General features: G+C 41.6%; 1 protein-coding gene across 2 annotated transcripts in view; it reads left to right on the top strand.

Moving 5' to 3' along the window:
- The window catches only part of LOC138665712 (solute carrier family 22 member 15-like), a 377,939-nt gene that overhangs the window by 344,781 nt on the left and 12,216 nt on the right, over positions 1 to 20,942 (top strand). Inside the window, exon 11 of one of the 2 annotated variants that reach the window (XM_069753451.1) lies at positions 18,877 to 19,029. In XM_069753451.1, coding sequence (XP_069609552.1) covers positions 18,877 to 19,029 — 153 coding nt within the window. Of the gene's footprint in view, positions 1 to 18,522; positions 18,662 to 18,876; positions 19,030 to 20,942 lie in introns of those variants that run through there. The other variant, XM_069753453.1, reaches the window with a different exon arrangement.

Raw genomic sequence — 20,942 nt, 5'->3', positions numbered from 1 at the left:
CATACACTATTGTAACGCACAGCGCAGGCCCTATTTAACAGTATTTATATCTCAATCTGAAAAAACGGGGTGACAGGTTCCCTTTAAAATGAGCTTTTTATGATAGCCCTCGCTAAACATCCCTCAATGGGCTAAACAGTAGGGGTGAAGATAAAGCACGGAAATGACATGCTATAACACATGAATCCCATCTGCCAGTTTCAGCTCAGGCTCCATTTGTGACGCCTCCAGCATTTTCCCTGTTCATGAATGGCCGCTTGGTACTTGAGTTTATTTATAGTGATAGGGTTAGAACTTTTAAAGGGTGTATTTTTTCCACTATCATTTTTTTTAAAGTTTTTAATTATTATGGCCAAACATTTAATATCGTCATGGAGTAAATATTCTTATGAGGGACAATTTCTCATAGAAAAGGCAGAATCCTCCTTGTTACTTTCTTTCAGGGCTTAGATCCAAGGCTCAGACATGGCTAGACATCAAGACTGTGCTGTTTCCCTGTTAAATCCTGAGGTCACAGTGAACTTGCCATCTAATGTGGCCAAGTAGGCACTTTCCTAGTTTATAATGTCATGTTTTGATCTGAGATTGGCTGCAGAAAGTAGACTTGGTAAGCCAAACCTCCAACTCCTCAATTTCCCTGACTTCCAAATCCCAGACTCTAACTTCACAGCACTGGTCACTACTGAGCATGTGCATAAAGTGCAGCACAGATTCATCCCAACTAAAAACCTAGGTCCTTAGATCAGGAACAGAACAGACATTTATAGAACAGTTCATGTCTTTCCCAAATCCTTATGAAAATATTTACAGCACACCCTGCAGTGTACTACTGTACCCAATTGATTATACAGTTGTGGCCAAAAGTATTGACACCCCTGCAATTCTGTCAGATAATACTCAGTTTCTTCCTGAAAATGATTGCAATCACAAATTCTTTGATATTATCATCTTCATTTAATTTGTCTTAAATGAAAAAACACAAAAGAGAATGAAGCAAAAAGCAAAACATTGATCATTTCACACAAAACTCCAAAAATGGGCCAGACAAAAGTATTGGCACCCTCAGCCTAATACTTGGTTGCACAACCTTTAGCCAAAATAACTGCGACCAACCGCTTCCGGTAACCACCAATGAGTTTTTTACAATGCTGTGATGTAATTTTAGACCATTCTTCTTTGGCAAACTGCTCCAGGTCCCTGATATTTGAAGGGTGCCTTCTCCAAACTGCTATTTTTAGATCTCTCCACAGGTGTTCTATGGGATTCAGGTCTGGACTCCTTACTGGCCACCTTAGAAGTCTCCAGTGCTTTCTCTCAAACCATTTTCTAGTGCTTTTTGAAGTGTGTTTTGGGTCATTGTCCTGCTGGAAGACCCATGACCTCTGAGGGAGACCCAGCTTTCTCACACTGGGCCCTACATTATGCTGCAAAATTTGTTGTTAGTCTTCAGACTTCATAATGCCATGCACACGGTCAAGCAGTCCAGTGCCAGAGGCAGCAAAGCAACCCCAAAACATCAGGGAACCTCCGCCATGTTTGACTGTAGGGACTATGTTCTTTTCTTTGAATGCCTCTTTTTTTCTCCTGTAAACTCTATGTTGATGCCTTTGCCCAAAAAGCTCTACTTTTGTCTCATCTGACCAGAGAATATTCTTCCAAAACTTTTTAGGCTTTTTCAGGTAAGTTTTGGCAAACTCCAGCCTGGCTTTTTTATGTCTCGTGGTAAGAAGTGGGGTCTTCCTGGGTCTCCTACCATACAGTCCCTTTTCATTCAGACGCTGACGGATAGTACGGGTTGACACTGTTGTACCCTCGGACTGCAGGGCAGCTTGAACTTGTTTGGATGTTAGTCGAGGTTCTTTATCCAACATCCGCACAGTCTTGCGTTGAAATCTCTTGTCAATTTTTCTTTTTCGGCCACATCTAAGGAGGTTAGCCACAGTGCCATGGACTTTAAACTTCTTGATGACACGGCGCACGGTAGACACAGGAACATTCTGGTCTTTGGAGATGGACTTGTAGCCTTGAGATTACTCATGCTTCCTCACAATTTGATTTCTCAAGTCCTCAGACAGTTCTTTGGTCTTCTTTCTTTTCTCCATGCTTAATGTGGTACACACAAGGACACAGGACAGCGGTTGAGTCAACTTTAATCCATGTCAACTGGCTGCAAGTGTGATTTAGTTATTGCCAACACCTATTAGGTGCCACAGATAAGTTACAGGTGCTGTTAATTACACAAATTACAGAAGCATCACATGATTTTTCGAACAGTGCCAATACTTTTGTCCACCCCCTTTTTATGTTTGGTGTGGAATTATTTCCAATTTGGCTTTAGGACAATTCTTTTTGTGTTTTTTCATTTAAGACAAATTAAATGAAGATAATAATACCAAATAATTTGTGTTTGCAATAATTTTCAGGAAGAAACTGAGTATTATCTGACAGAATTGCAGGGGTGTCAATACTTTTGGCCACAACTGTACTTCAGCTAACATATATTTTAAATTATATTAGTTTTTTTTTTTTACTACCTATCTTATCACCTTTATTATATATAAATATACATTTTGATTTCACTTAATTATGCTCTGCCTGAATTATTATACATCATGTTATATTTAAAAAAAATATATATATTTTCCTTTAAATACACAATTTAATTTTATATATAATAATTTAATATAACTTTTTATAAGGTTGCCCCAATATTATTTTATATAGTGTTAACTCTTGTATACACAATTGTGTCAATAATAATTTTACAATTTTATAATTAGGGTTTCTGCAGTCCCCTTTTAATACCAATTCACTCCATACACTTTCGTCTCCACTTACTTTAACATTAGCTTCCAGCCAGTGCACATGCCCGGGGATCTCTGAGCCCAGGCCTTCCCGATGCGCACGCTTGATATGCACGCGATCCCTGTTGTCTAGCAGCGGTGGATGGCTTGCGTTCCGGAGGCGCAGGAGGAAGTGCCCCCACATGGTGCAGGAATATCCACGCATGTGCCAACAATCGGCTGATGTCACTGGTGGATCCTCCTTATTGGTTAGCTCTCTACATATACGGATATGAGCACAACGCTAGGCCACGCCTCCTGAAGAGCGGCGAAACGCGCGTAGGGGCGGCAGGCCGGGGTCCAGGTTCCTAATTCTTATGTAAGTTGAAGCTCAGAACATGTAATGTATGGGGATCATTCTGGTTTATTTGCACTATTGGCACTAGTTGCACTTGATATCGATTCTATATACTTGAACTCTCCTGCATTTGCAGATTACACTTTGCTAGCTATAATTAAAGTTCAAATAAATTGCCTTCATACTTTTTATTGTTTGTCTGCAGCTTTTCTTATACAATCCTTTCTTTTTTATGGATGATTAGCTGGATATAATTGGTTATTATAATACATACAGCACTATTGCACTTTATAAACTTTTAGTATTTTAACCTATTGAGGCTTCTCATCTATAGTAATATATGATGGTCTATGAAATAATGTAAAAATAAATTTTTTATTTATTTATTAATATGACCTTATAAATAGGTTTCCTATTTATAGATTATCATACACCTGGTTTCAATTCCCCCTCAGTCCTGCTTGGTTTGTGGTACTGTATATTATTGTATTGATTGCCTTTTGGTATATGTAATAAAATATTTCATTGTGTAAAAAAAACTCTTGACCTCATTTTGTCTTTTGACATTAATAGGGGTAGTTTTGTGATCTGGTTACAGTGGCACAGTCCTTTCACTTTTTGATGACCGCTTGGTTTGTTGTCGCTGTATTTCTTTGTGATGAGTCACATGGCCATTTCGGCTTTCTGAAATAGTCAATGCCTGCACACCAGTACAACAGATGTTAGTGTTTTGAGTAAGCGATAGGAGGGCAATTTTTCCTAAAGTGAATAACTATGTGCCTTTTATTGTTTTTCAGAACAAAATAGAAGTATGAGATATTATGCTTAGACTACATGCCTGTATACCAATGTGCTCCTACCAATACTGTGTTGGATAAATGTTGGTCCCCATCTGTACTTAGAGGGGGTCATTTGAGAACCACTTGGTAGATATTTGACATCTGGGCATACATGGTGGGGCTTTTGATACTTGTGATAATAAACAAGGCACTTTTAGAGAAAAACGTGCAATAATACTATCTTCGTTGAATACATCAATGCAAGTGCCAAGTCTTTTTTTCATCATAACTGACGGGCTTTTGATACTGTCTCAGTTGGTTACATGCCCTAACTTTGAGTTTACCCTAACTGCTGTTTTTGAGGGTCTTACTATAAACACATGGGACATATTGAACACCCGAAGATAGATACTTAACCTCTTTGCTTGTTTTTCTTGGATTTGCTAGATTCGTTTGCATGCAAATCTATATTATGTTGATCTGGTTAGTAAGTTTATGCTGCTATTTCCATGCTTTTTATGCACTGGCACTTTTGTTAGCGTTTTTTAATTGAACTATTAAAGGTTATATTTTAACCCCTCCGTATTTTGCTATATCAACAAACTGCAGTCAAGCTTTTTAACGTCTCTGTCAGCAGTGGGGCCTCCCGGGTATCCTGCCATAGTGTTCCATTTCATTCAAATGTAGACACATAGTTTGCGCTGACAGTGATTCACCCTAAGCCTGCAGGATAGCTGGAAAGTCTTTGAAACTTGATTGGGGCTGCTTATCCACCATCCGGGCTATACGGCATTGCAACCTTTCATCAATTTTTCTCTGCTGTCCGCATCCAGGGAGATCAGCTACAATGCCATGGGTTGTAAACTTCTTGATTATGTTGTGCAATGTGGACAATAGAGAGTCAAGATCTCTGGAGATGGACTTGTAACCTTGAGATTGATGACTTAAGAACCAAAATTGTTGAATGTAACCTTGAGGTTGATGACTTGAGAACCAAAATTGTTGAAAAATATCAACAGACAGTTCTCTGCTCTTCTTTCTGTTCTCCATGCTTAATGTGACACACACAATGCAAAGATTGAGTCAACATCTCCCCTTTTTATCTGGTTTCAGGGGTGATTTTCATATTGCCAACACCTGTTACTTGCCACACGTGAGTTTGGATGAGCATCACATGCTTGAAATAAAGTTGTTTATCCACAATTTTGGAAAGGTGCCACAATTTTGTAAGGTCCATTATTGGGTTTTTGTGCGAAATGATGTCCAAGTTGCCATTTTTTCTATATTTTTTTGTTCCAATACACACAGAGGAAAGAAACATTTGTATAACGAAACATGGGTAATTGCAATCATTTTCTGGGAGAAACCCTTCATTTTCTGGAACAATTTCAAGGGTGCCACACTTTTTATAATGCAGTAGTGATTTTTTTTTCTTAATTTGTGTTTTGTTTTTTTTATCTATAGATAATTTAATGACTGCCACATACTGACCAGTAGTCGCCTGGTGAGACCAATGTCTGGTTATTGTTAGCAAAATATTTTATTTGTATTTTAAATTGACAATGTTAAGCCGTGGTAAAGCATCCGTAACGGTGAAAGTGAAAGACTAAGGAAATTACTCTGGGACGGTATTAATCCCAAACGTGATCCCCTCTAAGGAAGATATACTGTAATTAACTGCTTGGGGCACAGAGGGGAAAAAGTGTGGTTCACTTCAATATCACATGAATGTGGAGTAAATCCCAATGGATGCGACCTGTCCTGACTGCATTATGAAAGGAAGGTGAACGCTTTTTGTAATGTTATATAAATCTTTTATAGACCAGAGCAATTTTTATTTCCTAAAGAAACTACATTTTTATTTTAAATGTAAGGCAACATATATTTCTGCTTTAAAAATGTCTAACCTTCTTACCTAATGATTGTTCTAGGCTCCCATCGGGAAAACTTTCACATTTCTGCTAGTGACTAATGCATGTAGGATGATTTTGATCTAAACTGTATTCTCAACAATTGGAGGGATTTGTCAAGGACTTAATATTGTAGTAGAAGTAATATATTGGTAATATGAGGAATTTAGCCTTGAGCCGGGGTGGATATAGTCGAAAACTATGACAGAATTAAAAGCCATTGATTCCCAGCCAGGCCTTTTTTTTTCAAATAGGCCACAGGGCTAGATTAGGCCTCCAGCCTATGGGGTACAGGGGACTGAGGTTGTCAGCGTCCTTACCAAGGTCTCAATGATATCTGCTGGCATAAAGGGCTGGCAGTTGCTATGGGGCCCTTGAGTCAGGCAGACACTCCGGCGCCAGCAGAGCAGCGGGTGACAGGAGTCAGGAAGCAGCTGATGCAGCTAAAGCTTGTGCCTGCTGCCAAAGAGAATTGATTATTCACTGCTGCCCATGCCCATGGGAGAGAAGAGCAGTGAATTTTCATTTCACTTTAATAGCGGGCGGGCAGTGTTAGCCACAGCCACCGGTCTCTGTAGCAGCTGAGCGATCATTTCTGCCACTACGAAAGAGAATGAATATTCACTGCTCTCCACACCCTTGGAAGTGGAGAGCAGTGAATATTCATTCCCTTTAGTAGCAGGCCCGCTATTAAAGTGAATTTTTTTTCTATTTTCCGTACTCTGTGATCCCAAGTCTATGAGCCCATACACTGCCCTGTATGTACGTTCATGCAGGAGTACAGCGCGCCTTCTTCTGAGAAGTGCATATGTGACAAGTTGTTTGAGTATTTATTGAGGGTCTTGAGAACCACAGAATTGGTGAGTTATTTCACGCCTTTTCACATGTTAGAAAACTAAAATAAGTTAAAATACCCTTTAAAATTCCTAGCAAAAAAAAAAAAACCTTATCTTCAGCCGAAGATAGCCTAGAGCATCTACATATAAAGGCCTCCTGATGATCCATTGGGGTGAAACGCGTAGAGGCGTATGAAATATCAACACTGATAAGTATCGGTCTCACCCTCTGTTTACCATGCATATATCTAAGCACTAGGCTATCTTCGGCTGAAGATAAGGTTTTTTTTTTCCTTTTTCTCCCTGCAGCTATATATGTTTTTGTGCCTTGCCATTTTTGTGTATTTACACATCTGTGTCTGATCATTATCAGGCTGGGATTTAATATTAGGGCTTCCCAGGGCCAGTCGTCGCTGAGTGGGGGCGCCATTCCGCTGACCAGTAGGGTGCCAACCTCCACAGCCAGGCAGGCTGCACAGCAGTAGGGTACAGAGGTAGTGAGGCCTATTTTTAATACACGAGCACTTTTTTGTTATGCACATTGTTGGTCTTTAGTCCGTGTATCTCACCCTGTCACAAACCTAGTTTATATATATGATTATTTCATAAATATATATATATATATATATATATATATATATATATACAATCAGCCAGTTAGTCTGCCTATCTTTTTCCTGTCTAGTGTAAGTGCTGGTCTGTATGTGACACCTATATTAGGATCCATACTAGGAGACATAGGGACAGCCGACGGTGAGTGGGGGCGCCAATCTCGTATCTGTGTTTAGGGTGCCAACCTCCACTGATAGGTAGGCAGTACTAAGAGGTATTGTTTGGCAGGGTTATCCCAGAGTGCACGGTTGTGTGTTTTATGTGTTTATCTGGTTGTATTTGTGGCATGGTTTTAATTGGTATATTAATTAAAAGCTATATTTTATCTGTGTTATCTTTAGTACATAAAGGGTTCCTATTGGTATAATATAGATTGTCGTTGACCTTTAAGTAGCTGCTAAGACAGCTCCAAGTGGCGTTGCTAGTGCCAAGTCCAAGAACAAAGAATGTCCCCTCTGCAAAGCCCCGCTAGCAGTCCAATGGCAGAAAAGCCTCTGTGCGGACTGCATTCAAAAAACTATTCAGGCTGAATCCCCTGACTTTGCCGCTAGCCTCAGGGCCATGATTAGGGCAGAGGTTAAAGGGTCTTTAAAATCAGTTCTTAAAAAGAAAACTAGCAAGATCCTAGAGACTATTTCGGATTCTGGTACCCCTCAGTCTGACGAGGAATATCAAGAGGGACCTCTATCTCCATGTTCATCCTCTTCTGTGTTCTCTTGCTCCTCTTCAGATAGTGATGTTGGGGGCTGACCATGCTTCCTAACTGACAATACAGATAAACTGGTAAAATCAGTCAGGGCTACAATGGGCCTTAAGGATGAGAAAGAGTCCAGATCGGTAGAGGACGTTATGTTTGGCGGTTTGGAGGAGAAGAGGAAGCGTACCTTCCCAGTAAATACTAAAGTTAAGACCCTTATAGAAAGAGTGGAAGAAGCCTGAGAAGTCTGGTAGTCTTCCCTCAGCTTCTAAGAGACGATATCCTTTTGAGGAAAAGGATTCAGAAATATGGGATAAAGCCCCTAAAATTGATGGTGCGGTGCCTAGGTCTTCTAAGAGGTCATCCCTACCCTTGGATGATTCAGGCGTCCTAAGAGACCCTTTAGATAAAAAAGCGGATGCTTTTTTAAAACATACCTGGGAAGCAGCCACAGGAGGTCTAAAGCCGGCAATAGCTAGAACATGTGTTACCCGCTCCCTTATTGTCTGGCTGCAACAAATGGAGGATCAGCTGAAATCTAAAGTGCCGAGAGAAGAGGTCGTAGCCAATATGGCAATGGCACAAGGGGCGGCAGCCTTTATAGCGGATTCCTCAGCAGACTCTGTAAGGCTAGCAGCTAGGGCAGCGGGATTGTCTAACGCAGCAAGACGTGCCTTGTGGTTAAAGGGGTGCCCAGGGGACTTACCCTCAAAAAATAGACTCTGTTCCATTCTGTGTGATGGTAAATTCCTCTTTGGTCAAAAGCTGGAGGACATTTTAGAAAAAGCAGGCGACAAGAAAAAAGGTTTTCCTCGCTTTCCAGTGGATATCAGAAGGATTCAATAGAGGTCGCCCTCCGGGAGATAGAAGGAACTGGGACTATAGAGATAGAAAAGGATCTAGGTACATGTTTAAGGGCCCCTCCACATCCACAAAAAAGCACTCCCAATGACGCCAAGCCAGAAGTAGGGGGAAGGCTCTCTTTCTTTCTTCACGCCTGGTTAAGTATTTCCCCCAGTCATTGGGCGTTAAATCTTAAACCTCAACAGACTTTTGTGTTAACACCACGCAGAAAACTTCCAGAGGAACAGCTAGCTCTGGAAACAGAGGTATTGGGGCTAGTTCTAAAAAAGGTCCTAGTAGAGGTTCCAAGGGAAGAAAAGGGAGAAGGGTTTTATTCCCCTCTCTTTTTGATACGAAAACCAGATGGCTCACTAAGGACTATTGTCAATTTAAGAAAACTCAATCGATCAGTAATAAATTACTCCTTCAAAATGGAGTCGGTAAGCTCCGCGATAAAGATGCTTTTCCCGGACTGCTTCATGGCAGCTATAGACTTAAAAGACGCTTACTACCATGTCCCAATTCATCGGGACTATCAAAAATTTCTGAGGGTAGCAGTGTTTGTCCAAGGGCAACTCAAACACTACCAGTACGCTGCCCTTCCATTTGGTCTATCGATAGTGCCAAGAATATTTACAAAATTAATGTCAGAGGTCATGTCCTTCCTCCGTTCCCGGGACATAGTCATCATTCCGTACCTAGACGACTTCCTTGTAATAGGCAGATCAGTGGATCACTGTCTTGCACAAATAGAAGTGACTACGACCCTAGCAGTGTTAGGTTGGGAAATAAATGTCGCCAAATCGAGGTTAACACCAGAGAAAGTTCGGTCCTTTCTGGGGTTGGTTCTGGACTCCACGCGTCAACTCTGTCTCCTGCCGGAGAACAAAATATCCAAAATACAAAGTCTTGTGGAATTGGCGATACATCAGCCTGTAATGACACTAAGAAAGGCGATGTCCCTGCTAGGGTCACTAACATCCTGTATTCCTGCTGTAAAATGGGCACAGTTTCACCTGAGGCAATTACAGTGGGAGGTCCTGTCAACACAAAGGTTGTTAGAAGGGCGTTTGGAGGGAAAAATTCACCTCTCGATACGCGTCAGAGATTCCCTAGTCTGGTGGTCAGTAAGGGATCACTTGAGCTCAGGGGTTCAGTGGCTAACTCCAATAGAAGACGTAATCACAACGGACGCGAGTGGTACAGGATGGGGTGCACATCTAGGGACCCTTTCCATACAGGGATCCTGGTCCCATACAGAAAAACATCACACATCCAATATAAAAGAGTTATGGGCTGTAGAAAGGGCAGTAAGACATTTCCTTGGGACCCTTCGGGGTCGTCATACCAGAGTGATGTCCGACAATTACGCGGTAGTAGCCTATATCAATCATCAGGGGGGAACAAGGTCCCTTTCACTCATGAGGGCAACATCGGTGCTTCTTCAGTTAGCAGAATCTCACCTTCTGTCCCTTACAGCTTTGCACATAAAGGGGGTCGAAAACACGAAGGCGGACTACTTAAGTCGCAAAAAGCTAAGACAGGGAGAATGGTCACTGAATCCCAGGGTGTTCCATCAAATAGTGCAGGCCTGGGGCGAGCCGGTAATAGACTTGTTTGCCACGCTTCACAACAGGAAGGTGGAGAGGTTCTGCTCGTTAGACCCGAGGGGGAACCCGGTTGCAGTAGATGCCCTCCGAATACCGTGGGAATTCAGCCTCGCTTACGTGTTTCCACCAATAGCATTAATTCCGGTAGTGGTAAGGAAGATCAGGATGGAGCAAGCAAGAGTGATTCTGATTGCTCCATTTTGGCCGAAGAGACCATGGCTTTCTCTTCTAAGGCAAATGTCGGTAACCGATCTATGGATCCTACCGGAGGTTCCGGACCTGCTTACCCAGGGTCCAGTATGCCACTCTCAAGTGAAGGGTTTCCATCTGGCAGCCTGGAATTTGAGAGGGCATTACTAAGCTGACAGGGATTCTCGTCAGGGCTAATCTCCACCCTGTTGAGAAGTAGGAAGCCGATTACATCAAAAATTTATGGTAGGACATGGAAGAGGTTTCTTGAGTTTTTAGGACAACCTTTGTCAGACGAGGCTCCTGTGGGTGCTATTTTAGAGTTTCTGCAAGCAGGCTTACAGCTGGGATTGGCTACTAATACGCTTAAAGTTCAGGTGTCAGCATTAGAAGCTTTATATCATTGTAATCTAGCCTCCAACAAGTGGGTAGCCCGTTTCATTAAATCATGCAGTAGGTCTAGACCTGTTGTAATTCAGAAAATTCCTCCCTGGGATTTAAATCTGGTGTTAGATGCTCTAACTAAAAGTCCCTTTGAGCCTTTGCAAGAGTTATCGATAAAATTTCTCACTCTAAAAACAGTGCTATTGGTAGCTTTGACATCCGCACGTAGAGTGAGTGACTTACAAGCCCTGTCCGTTTGTCCTCCATACACTCAGATATATGATGACAGGGTGGTTCTAAAACCAGATCCGGCTTATCTACCTAAAGTAGTTCTTAAATTTCATAGAAGTCAGGAGATTGTTTTACCCTCATTTTGTGTAAATCCTAAAAATCCAGGCGAGGAGAGGTTTCACACTCTTGATGTAAGAAGATCCATGTTACAGTACATATCCTTAACTAGTCAGTGGAGGAAAGATCAGTCTCTATTTGTAGCATTCCAGGGTAGCAGGAAAGGTCATGGGGTGTCCAAAAGTACTATTGCCAGATGGATTAGGGAGGCCATTAGCTTATCCTATGCTGCATGTGGCGTTCCGATCCCTGATGGCATCAAGGCTCACTCCACCAGGGCCGTGGCTACTTCCTGGGCTGAAATAGCAGAGGTATCGATTGATCAGATATGTAAGGCCGCTACCTGGTCCTCACCGTCTACCTTCTTTAAACACTACCGACTGAATTTATCTTCCTCTACTGACCTTACCTTTGGTAGAAGGGTGCTGCAAGCCGTGGTCCCTCCCTAAGGTGTTCCTTTCTCCAAAAATCTCTCGTGTGCTGTCATGGGAGACGGGAAAACACCAAGGTTACTTACTGGTAGCCGGTTTTTCCGGAGCCCATGACAGCACCTGTATATTCCCTCCCTTTTTTCACCCTTTGGTGTGCACTTTTAGTTGGGTGTTTTTTATTATTATTATAATGTGGTGGTAGATTACCATGTGAACTAACCGAGGGGGCCTCTCATGCTCTGAAATCCAACTGAAGCGAGGGAGAGGTACCGCCCTTTTATTTCAGTAGGTTTCCTGTCCTGACTGGGCGGATCCCCTCTCTCATGTGTGCTGTCATGGGCTCCGGAAAAACTGGCTACCAGTAAGTAACCTTGGTGTTTTACACAATTTTGTCAGAAGCCATTGATTTCAGCAGGACTAACCAAACCATCAAATGCCCTCGTTTGGGCATTTCCAGCTGCCTAAACCTTTTTTTTTTTTTTCTTCTTGAAGTGAAGTGGCCACTAGAGAGGTCTTATTCCCCTCTCCCGAATGAAAACGTATGAACTCAGTTTATACTTGAAGATGCGATAAGGATCTGCAATCTTCATCTCTGGGACCTCCAACTTTCTTCGCCTGCTAACGCAGCTCAAAAATGAATCCAATGCTGTTCAGCTTTTTCTGTACCTGCCATTAACCTAAACTTAGAGAACTGCCAAATGTACGGCCAATTCATCGCATTATTGCCTACAGTGAGAATCCCCGTATAACTCTAAACCAGCCCAAGTATTTCTCACAGAGTCACTTATCTGTCAAATAGAAGGCTAAGGAGTAGACGGATTTGGTGGAACCTTGCTAAATAGTTAATTGGCAGAGTGGCCCCACAAGGTCCTTTTCTACATAAGAAATGCATAACAAGCTGAATAATCTCCATCTAATTTCACTATCTGCTCAGTGGACTTACAGTATGTATATATATATATACATATACATATATATATCTACTATATAAAGCTGAATGTGTGTGTGTGTGTGTATGTGTGTGTGTGTGTGTATGTCCGGGATTGGCATCTGCACCGTCGCAGCTACAGCCACAAAATTTTGCACAGTCACACGTCTGGACCCCGAGAGCGTCATAGGCTATGTTGTGAGGCGAAATTTTAACCCCGCGCGTTCCAATTCACCAAACAATTTTGCCCCTATCTACATAATGGGGAAAAAAGTGAAAGGAAAAGTGTTGGAGGCGTCGCAGCTACAGAAACAAAATTTTGCACAGTCACACGTCTGGACCCTGAGAGCGTCATAGGCTACGTTGTGAGGTGAAATTTTAACCCCGCGCTTTCCAATTCACCAAACACTTTTGCCCCTATCTACATAATGGGGAAAAAGTGAAATGAAAAGTGTTGGAGGCAAATTGACAGCTGCCAGATGTGAACAAGGGGGACTTAAAGAGTGAGAGCGATGGCGCCAAAGAGTATATACCGTACAGTTGCTAAGGTGGGACCCCGACATGGGATACTCACTACACACGGGGATATGAACACACACACAAAATGCGCCACACACTACCACGTGCTTGAACACATATACCACCCTCAGCACACATTTCACCACACATACACCAACCTCGCCACATAAAAGTCGAAACACAAAAGTCGCCGCTCAAAACTCACCACGCGCAAAACTCGCCACATGCAAAAAATAGGCTCACGCAAAACTCGCCACAAGTGCAAAACTCACCTCATGGAAAACTCGCCACACGCAAAACTTGCACATGCGGAAAAATTGCCACATGCACAAAATTTGCAACACATGCAAAAGTTGCCTCACACAAAACTTGCACATACTCAAAAGGCACCAGACATAAAACTCACCACGCGCAAAACTCGCCATGCGCAAAACTTGCTGCACACAACTTGCTACACTAACCTGTCACATGCAACTCAACACACAAAAAGTTGCTACACACATGTTGCCACACAAAACTCATCTCACAAAAGTCGCTACATGCATGTCGCCATACACAACTCAACACACACAACTTGACAAACGAAACTCGCCCTAAAACACACACAAGTCTGGTATTAGCCTTCAAAAATAAAAATCTGATTAATAAGCAGACAAACTATAAGAGCAACAAATGTACCATATAGGAAATACGGCAGCTGTCAGTCACATGACCTGTCTATTATGTGTATGTGTGAGCTAATATATACTGCCAGGGGGAGGGCTTCCTGTTGGCTGGGGATTTATCAGGCTGCCAATTTATCTTACAAATACTGAGGTAAAAATACTGAGCAAATAACGTGTTAACGAGGTCTAATACAGGAGATCACACAGGTATATACTATATACAGGGGAGATGACACACAGATATATACTATATACAGGAGAGATGACACACAGGTATATACTATATAGAGGAGGAGATGACATACAGGTACATACTATATACAGGAGCAGATTACCTACAGGTATATACTATATACAGGAGCAGATTACCTACAGGTATATACTATATACAGGAGGAGATGACATACAGGTATATGCTATATATAGAAGATGACATACAGGTATATACTATATACAGGAGGAGATGACACACAGATATATACTATATACAGGGGAGATGACACACAGGTATATACTATATACAGGAGGAGATGACAGACAGGTATATACTATATATAGGAGGAGATGACATACAGGTATATACTATATACAGGGGAGATGACACACAGCAGGTATATACTATATACAGGGGAGATGACATACAGGTATATACTATATACAGGAGATGACATACAGGTGTATACTATATATAAGGGAGATGACAAACATGTACATACTGAGGTGAAAATGAGAGGTGTGAGGTGAAAATGAAAAGGTGTGAGTGCAAAATGAGAGGAGTGAGGGAAAATAGTGTAGTGATCGGAAAATGAGAGATGTGAGGTCGAACTGACAAGTGTTAGGCGGGAATGAGAGGAGTGAGGGAGAAAATGAGAGGTGTGAGGGAGAAAATGAGAGATGTGAGGGGGAAAATTAAAGATGTGATTGGGAAAATGAGAGGCGTGATAGGAAAATAAGAGAAGTGACGTGCTATAACTAACCACAGATATTTACTATGCCCAGGCAACGCCGGGCTCTTCAGCTAGTATTTTTTACCAATTAGACCCCCAGGGACTTTAATAAAGCCTTTGCAGGAAGCATGCATTATCTAAAGCTAAATTACCTTTTTACATTCATTCTGACACATTCTTTTTACGGTTGTCTAACAGACGCTAGAATCTTATAACTCAGTGTAACAAATGTTTTAATTATGCTCCATGAAGTCAGCTTTAGAGTCGCACACTCCGTCATTCCTCCCTCAGTCTTCGTATTTTTCTTGTAAAGTGTACTTTTGGAGCAAGTAAAGTACTTCTATTGCTGCATTATCAGTATTAGCTTGTCATTATGCGATATTATTCTGTGTGAGAACATTTTATGGCAATTGACATAACATTTTTTTTTGTTTCAAAAAAATGAAGAAGAAATTGCTCTTGGAACATATATTTTAAAGCATTTATGACATTACCGTATATATATATCTATGTGAATGAGTCAAATGTTACATTAGGTCTCTGTAGCCTGTATTACCATGTGGCCATTCATAAAGGAGGGTTTTCTTTAATGTGAATTTGTGAGCATTTTTTGCTACCCCATCTGAGAGCAGCATAATGTAAAGACAGAGACTCTGATTCCAGTGATGTGTCATTTAGTTTACTGGGTGCAGCAGTTGTGATACAATCAGAGTTTTTAGATGTAGTATGTAGCAGAGCTCAGAAAGCTAACCCCACCCATACCACAGCTAACCCCACCCACACCACAGCTTTCTGTGTACATCATTTATTGACAGTCAGCTGCTAATCAGTGCTGTGGCGGAGTTGGACAGGAGGCACAAGACACAAAGTCCGGTAGTGATAATCTCCTGCTGATAAAACACTGATTGAATTGAAAGTACAGCACACAGCCTAGTAAATGACACATTTCTGAAATCTGTGTCTCTGCCACTACATTTTGCTGTCCTCAGATTACATAGCAAAATCCTGCTGACAGATCCCCTTTAAGTAGTGTAAGTCCAGTGATATTATTTTTTTATCAGATAAGTGCTATAAAAGGTTACGTTTTTTATGATGGTAGTACAAAATAAAGGGTGCCTACTGAATGACCACAAGCGTATTAGAAAATATTAAAACAGAAAAATAGAATATAAAATATTTGTACTAAATACTGATAAAATAATTACAAGCCCCAATCTTCTATAATCGTAAGTTTGCTCCACGCTTTTCACAAGACTGAAGTTAATTGATGAAATCAGGAACCTTATCGATGTTAACTCTTCATGTGCTAATGTGATAACTAGGAACATGATCATTCTTTCCACGACTCGTACATAAGGTTCCATCAAGGGAGGATGATGTACACAATGCAGTTATCTTTCTCCTGAAAGTAACAAGATCATCTAAGGAGCTCCATTATAAGTATAGTCTCAGAGAAGGATTGTGATGACTCTGATAACTAGCTGTACCATTCCCTGGCCGCCGCATCTGCTACAGAGGAAATGTAGTGTTACATGAGGCCGTTGAAATGATGATCATATGCCGTAATTAGACAGAGAGAAAGGGCTTCTCAAGATGAAACAGTCTCTTTAATGCTCAGATATTAATGGACAGAGGTGAGAACATTGTGCGGAGGTGAACCAGCTTCGTAGAAATTCCACCACACAGTAGATACCTAAAGGGGATATTCCATGAGACTTTCTTTCATGGCAAAAGTCCTGAAATGCTATCGATAGCTGTATTAAAGTAGTCTACAGTGTTTTTAGGACATACCGCAACTATTTTAAAGGGAATCAGCCATGCTGCTGTCCAGAACTGTCAATATTTAGGAGCACAAGAATGAATCCTGGTGGTTGGGTTGTCCCTAAAGATAGGAACCTGGGGAGACCCTTTTTATAGGTTTTTTATTTTAAGTGTTCCTCTTGATGGTAATTTGTGCTGCTTGGTCAGGCTCTTGACCAAATCAGTTTCCTTTCCCATATGACAATGTAGTCACTGACTACTTTCCAATCCAGCCTTAAACTCCTAACAGGCTAAAAAGAGGCTCTGCTCCTTCACTGACCAGCAGTACTGACAGTACGGATCAGGGAGTGACTGATCAGGTCTGCTCACCACCGGTCAGCGCATTAGGTGGATGTGGACATTGTTTGACTTCAAATGATAGATAATGTGCCAATTTGCACATGAAATATCAATTCAAAGTGCCTGTCACTAGGTGTCTTCCTTCTACCCTAACTGTCCACTGCCTGTTGTCAAGGATAATCAGACTCTAGCCTCAGAGAAGCTAAGATGGATATGTTCATCATGTACTGTAGAGGGAAAGAAAGAGCATACAACAGGACAACCCTATTAGAGGAGAAAAAAATATCAGAAACTGGTACTGCTTATTGCTTACTTAGGAGGATATGAGGCACCTCCTTAAATATCACACTCGCGCTGCCTCTTGGCTGGGAAATGACTCCCAGATAAAATTTACCAGTAAGGAGAAAATACTGCACAGCTGGATAAACTGTTAATATGGCTGTAGTAGTAGAAAAAAGATTTTTTGTTTTACAACGCGTTTCAGCACCAAACTCATGTCGTTTTTTTTCAAGCTCTAACAACTGTTTACCTTGAAAAGGATGCCAGTTCAGCATTGAAATGCTTAATTAAATAAAAAAAACTTTCTACTACTATAGCAACAAGAACTGTTTATCCAGCCTTTCATCCTATCTTTAAAGTTTTTTTTTCCTCCTTCTGGTGAAGATAGATATGTGGGCTTTTCTATTTGTCAAACTGCATATATGTATAAGTCGGGCTTAGAGTTTGGGGCAGGCAAACGGAAGATATGAACAAGAGGTATTCATGCTGGAAGGAAGGGGATACAAAAGTTAAAGTACCTGGTGCGGGCAGAATGCTAGTGAAGAAGACCTTCCCACTCAAAAAGGGTGCATGGCAAGTTGCATAACAAGAGAATCCGGACAGTTCCTTGACATATTACATTGGTATGTGCACTTTGTTGTGGGCGGATGAGGATGGTAAGACCTGGCTTTTCTACAGGCACTAGTCTTTAATCAAACTTTACGTTCTCCCCTGTATTATTGATTTCAGTCCTATGTCAGAATTTGGAGAGACAACTATAAGATGCCCTTCCGTCTTTCAGCATACAAGCCAAGCCCAGCTGTGTCTGGGACCAGAGCTGACAGCATTTCGGCACTTCTGACATTTTTTTCCTTCTTGTATTGTTTTCTTTCAGTATTGCGTAAATGAGTGTAAATGATAGTCCCCAATGTTTGCCGAGCATTCTACAAAACTTCATTATTAAGAAACTGCTCATCTTCTGCTCAGTAAACTCCTCGCAGCAGGCAAAGAATCATAGGCAATTGGCGTTAATTTCCATTAGTGTTTGTTATACATGATTTGGCCCTTCTAAAGGGCAACGATAATGAGCAAAGGACATGCATAATGCGATCCCTCTGCAGACTTTCCCGCCCACACTCATCTACAGATGCAACACGCTCATAGACGGCATCAAACTGATGACCAGCGGAAAGATCACATTGCTTAATAAGCCATCTTCTGATATCCTGCCAGGGATGTGGGAGGCTCAGTTTACCCCTATTGTCTTGTAACCTTGACGACAATGAAGGAGCATAAATAAATGTCATTCTTGTCAAATTGTCAAGGTTTCAGACAGTCATGGCCAAAATGGAAGGAATTCATAAGTAAGGAAAGCGGCAATATCCGAACACTTCAAACTGTGCCGAAATTGAGTAGTAATATCAAACTTGAAAGAAGATGTTCGCTGCTCGGGTTGGATTTGCAAGTTAAGTGCTTCCCAATTATCTGTATATATTCGGAAGTGCCATTGTGCTGCTGTATGTTTCCCTATTTCTCACAGAACGCTGGTTTTCGGTTTCTAGCATTTTGGGGTTTGTGAAAACTCTGTGGGTGTCCTGCTTGGTTAATGAAAGGAAAGCTCTGTACCGGTATGCATGATATCATTTGAGTTCCATTTCTTTCTGTAATTTCCATTCCAGAAATCTCTTAATCCATCAATGCCATTCTTGGCATTTGGAATCAGCGGCATATCAGCAGGAATCCTGAGTCTGTTACTGCCAGAAACACTTAATAAGCCAATTGCAGAATGCATTGAAGACTTACAGCTTCCTGCATACCAATTGTTAAACAAGGTAAGACATCAGCGGATGGAAAGAAAGGTACATTATCTCCAAGACGGCTTGATGTGTAGCCTATGTCAATCTAGTCGTTCTCCAGTACAACCTGCTGTGTCTACATTACTAGCGGAGCCGGCACTCGGCTCTAGTTTATATCCAACTTTAAAGTAAATTCTGGTTATATTGTGCATAATACGCTGGGCACATGATTGCTACATCTCGGTAACAACATTTTTCTTTTACGTTGCCCATAATTGTCAAGCATGTGATGCACGGTTCAGTTACAATGACTTTGTTATCTAGAGGCGAGTATTGAGAGAAGAAGTAATGTTACATTTGTGGCTAATAAATAATATTGTTCATTTTATTCCAGTTCAGCCTTGCTCACTGCAATCGGCACAGCCACAATCCTGTGGACGTTACTGTGCAGTGACGCTAGCTCAGTCTTCCAGCATTTTTCTTTTTTCTTTTGCTGCTTGCAACTAGTTATTTTTATTATTAGTTATTATAGCGCCATTTATTCCATGGCGCTTTACATGTGAAAAGGGGTATACATAAAAAACAAGTACAATAATCTTAATCCAAACAAGTCATAACTGGTACAGGAGGAGAGAGGACCCTGCCCTCGAGGGCTCACAATCTACAAGGGTGTAATGATTATATGGATACTATGGAATCTAATAGCATGGGATAAAGCCAGTCCGAGAACAAAGTTTCAGAAAATAATATTTTTACTCAAAACAAAAATGTAAACAGAGTAAACATAGATATTTCTGCAATTGTAACGAGGCCATCAGCTCTATATAGTAAGTAATAGCAAACAGAACATAATACAGATATTCGTGCTACAGTGACGAGGTCCTCAGCACAATATAGTAAATCACAGCAAACGGAGAGGCAAACAGATATTTAAATAAGGAAGTCCGATAAGGTTATTAGTGCGAATGCACACAGTACTTAAATGAGGAAGTCCAGCAAAACTTGATCACACATGTGCACAGTACTTGTTAGTAGCAGTCCAATAATTCACAGATGAGGTCTTGTGTGAACGCAGTCCTGGGAAAGAGAGGATGAGGGAAAAAGAGAGAGAGCGCTATCTAAGCGGAGCAAATGAGTAAGTATTCCTGGATGAGACAAGCACAAATGAATCTTGCTCAACTGGTGTGGTTGTGCAAAGAGGCACAACACTGGGAAAAGTTTTGCAAACAAGGAAGATGCTTCCACAGGTACGCAGCCCGTTGCAGAAGTTCCAGAGGTAGCTGAATGCAGACCACCGAGTAGTGAACAGAAGAAGCAGGGAGTTCACCAGCAAACCAGCAGCACAAAATACTCAGGCACCTTAGCACACATGACCCAGACTTAAATAATCAGGAAGTTCCATGACAGGGCGAGATCCAAGACTCCATCTTGGATCAGGGCGAACAGGCACCAGGAAAGTCCAGAATCCTTACAAAGGGATGTGTAAGAATACAGTAGGTGAGGATAGAGTATGTCGTGCAGCGGTTTGGTCTATCGGTGGGTAATGCAGGTTGTAGGCTTGTCAGAAGAGGTAGGTCTTCAGGTTCTTTTTGAAGGTTTCCACGGTAGGCGAGAGTCTGATATGTTGTGGTAGAGAGTTCCAAAGTATGGGAAATGCGCAGGAGAAATTGTGGGAAGAGGAGATAAGAGGGGAGTATAGAAGGAGATCTTATGAGGATCGGAGGTTGCGTGCAGGTAAGTACCGGGAGACGAGGTCACAGATGTATGGTGGAGACATGTTGTGGATGGCTTTGTATGTCATAGTTAGGGTTTTGAAGGACCACAGCCAGAGATTAGACTTGTCCGGCTCGTCTCAGTGCTGCTTTAGATGATTGCCAGGTCTTTCGCCATGTATAGTCAATCACCTCTAACAGTGCTGGAAAAAGCTCTCAAGGCATGGCGCCGGTCTG

Source organism: Ranitomeya imitator, chromosome 2 (assembly GCF_032444005.1).
Source record: "Ranitomeya imitator isolate aRanImi1 chromosome 2, aRanImi1.pri, whole genome shotgun sequence".
Taxonomy (NCBI): domain Eukaryota; kingdom Metazoa; phylum Chordata; class Amphibia; order Anura; family Dendrobatidae; genus Ranitomeya; species Ranitomeya imitator.
This window is presented reverse-complemented; position numbering and strand designations above follow the sequence as displayed.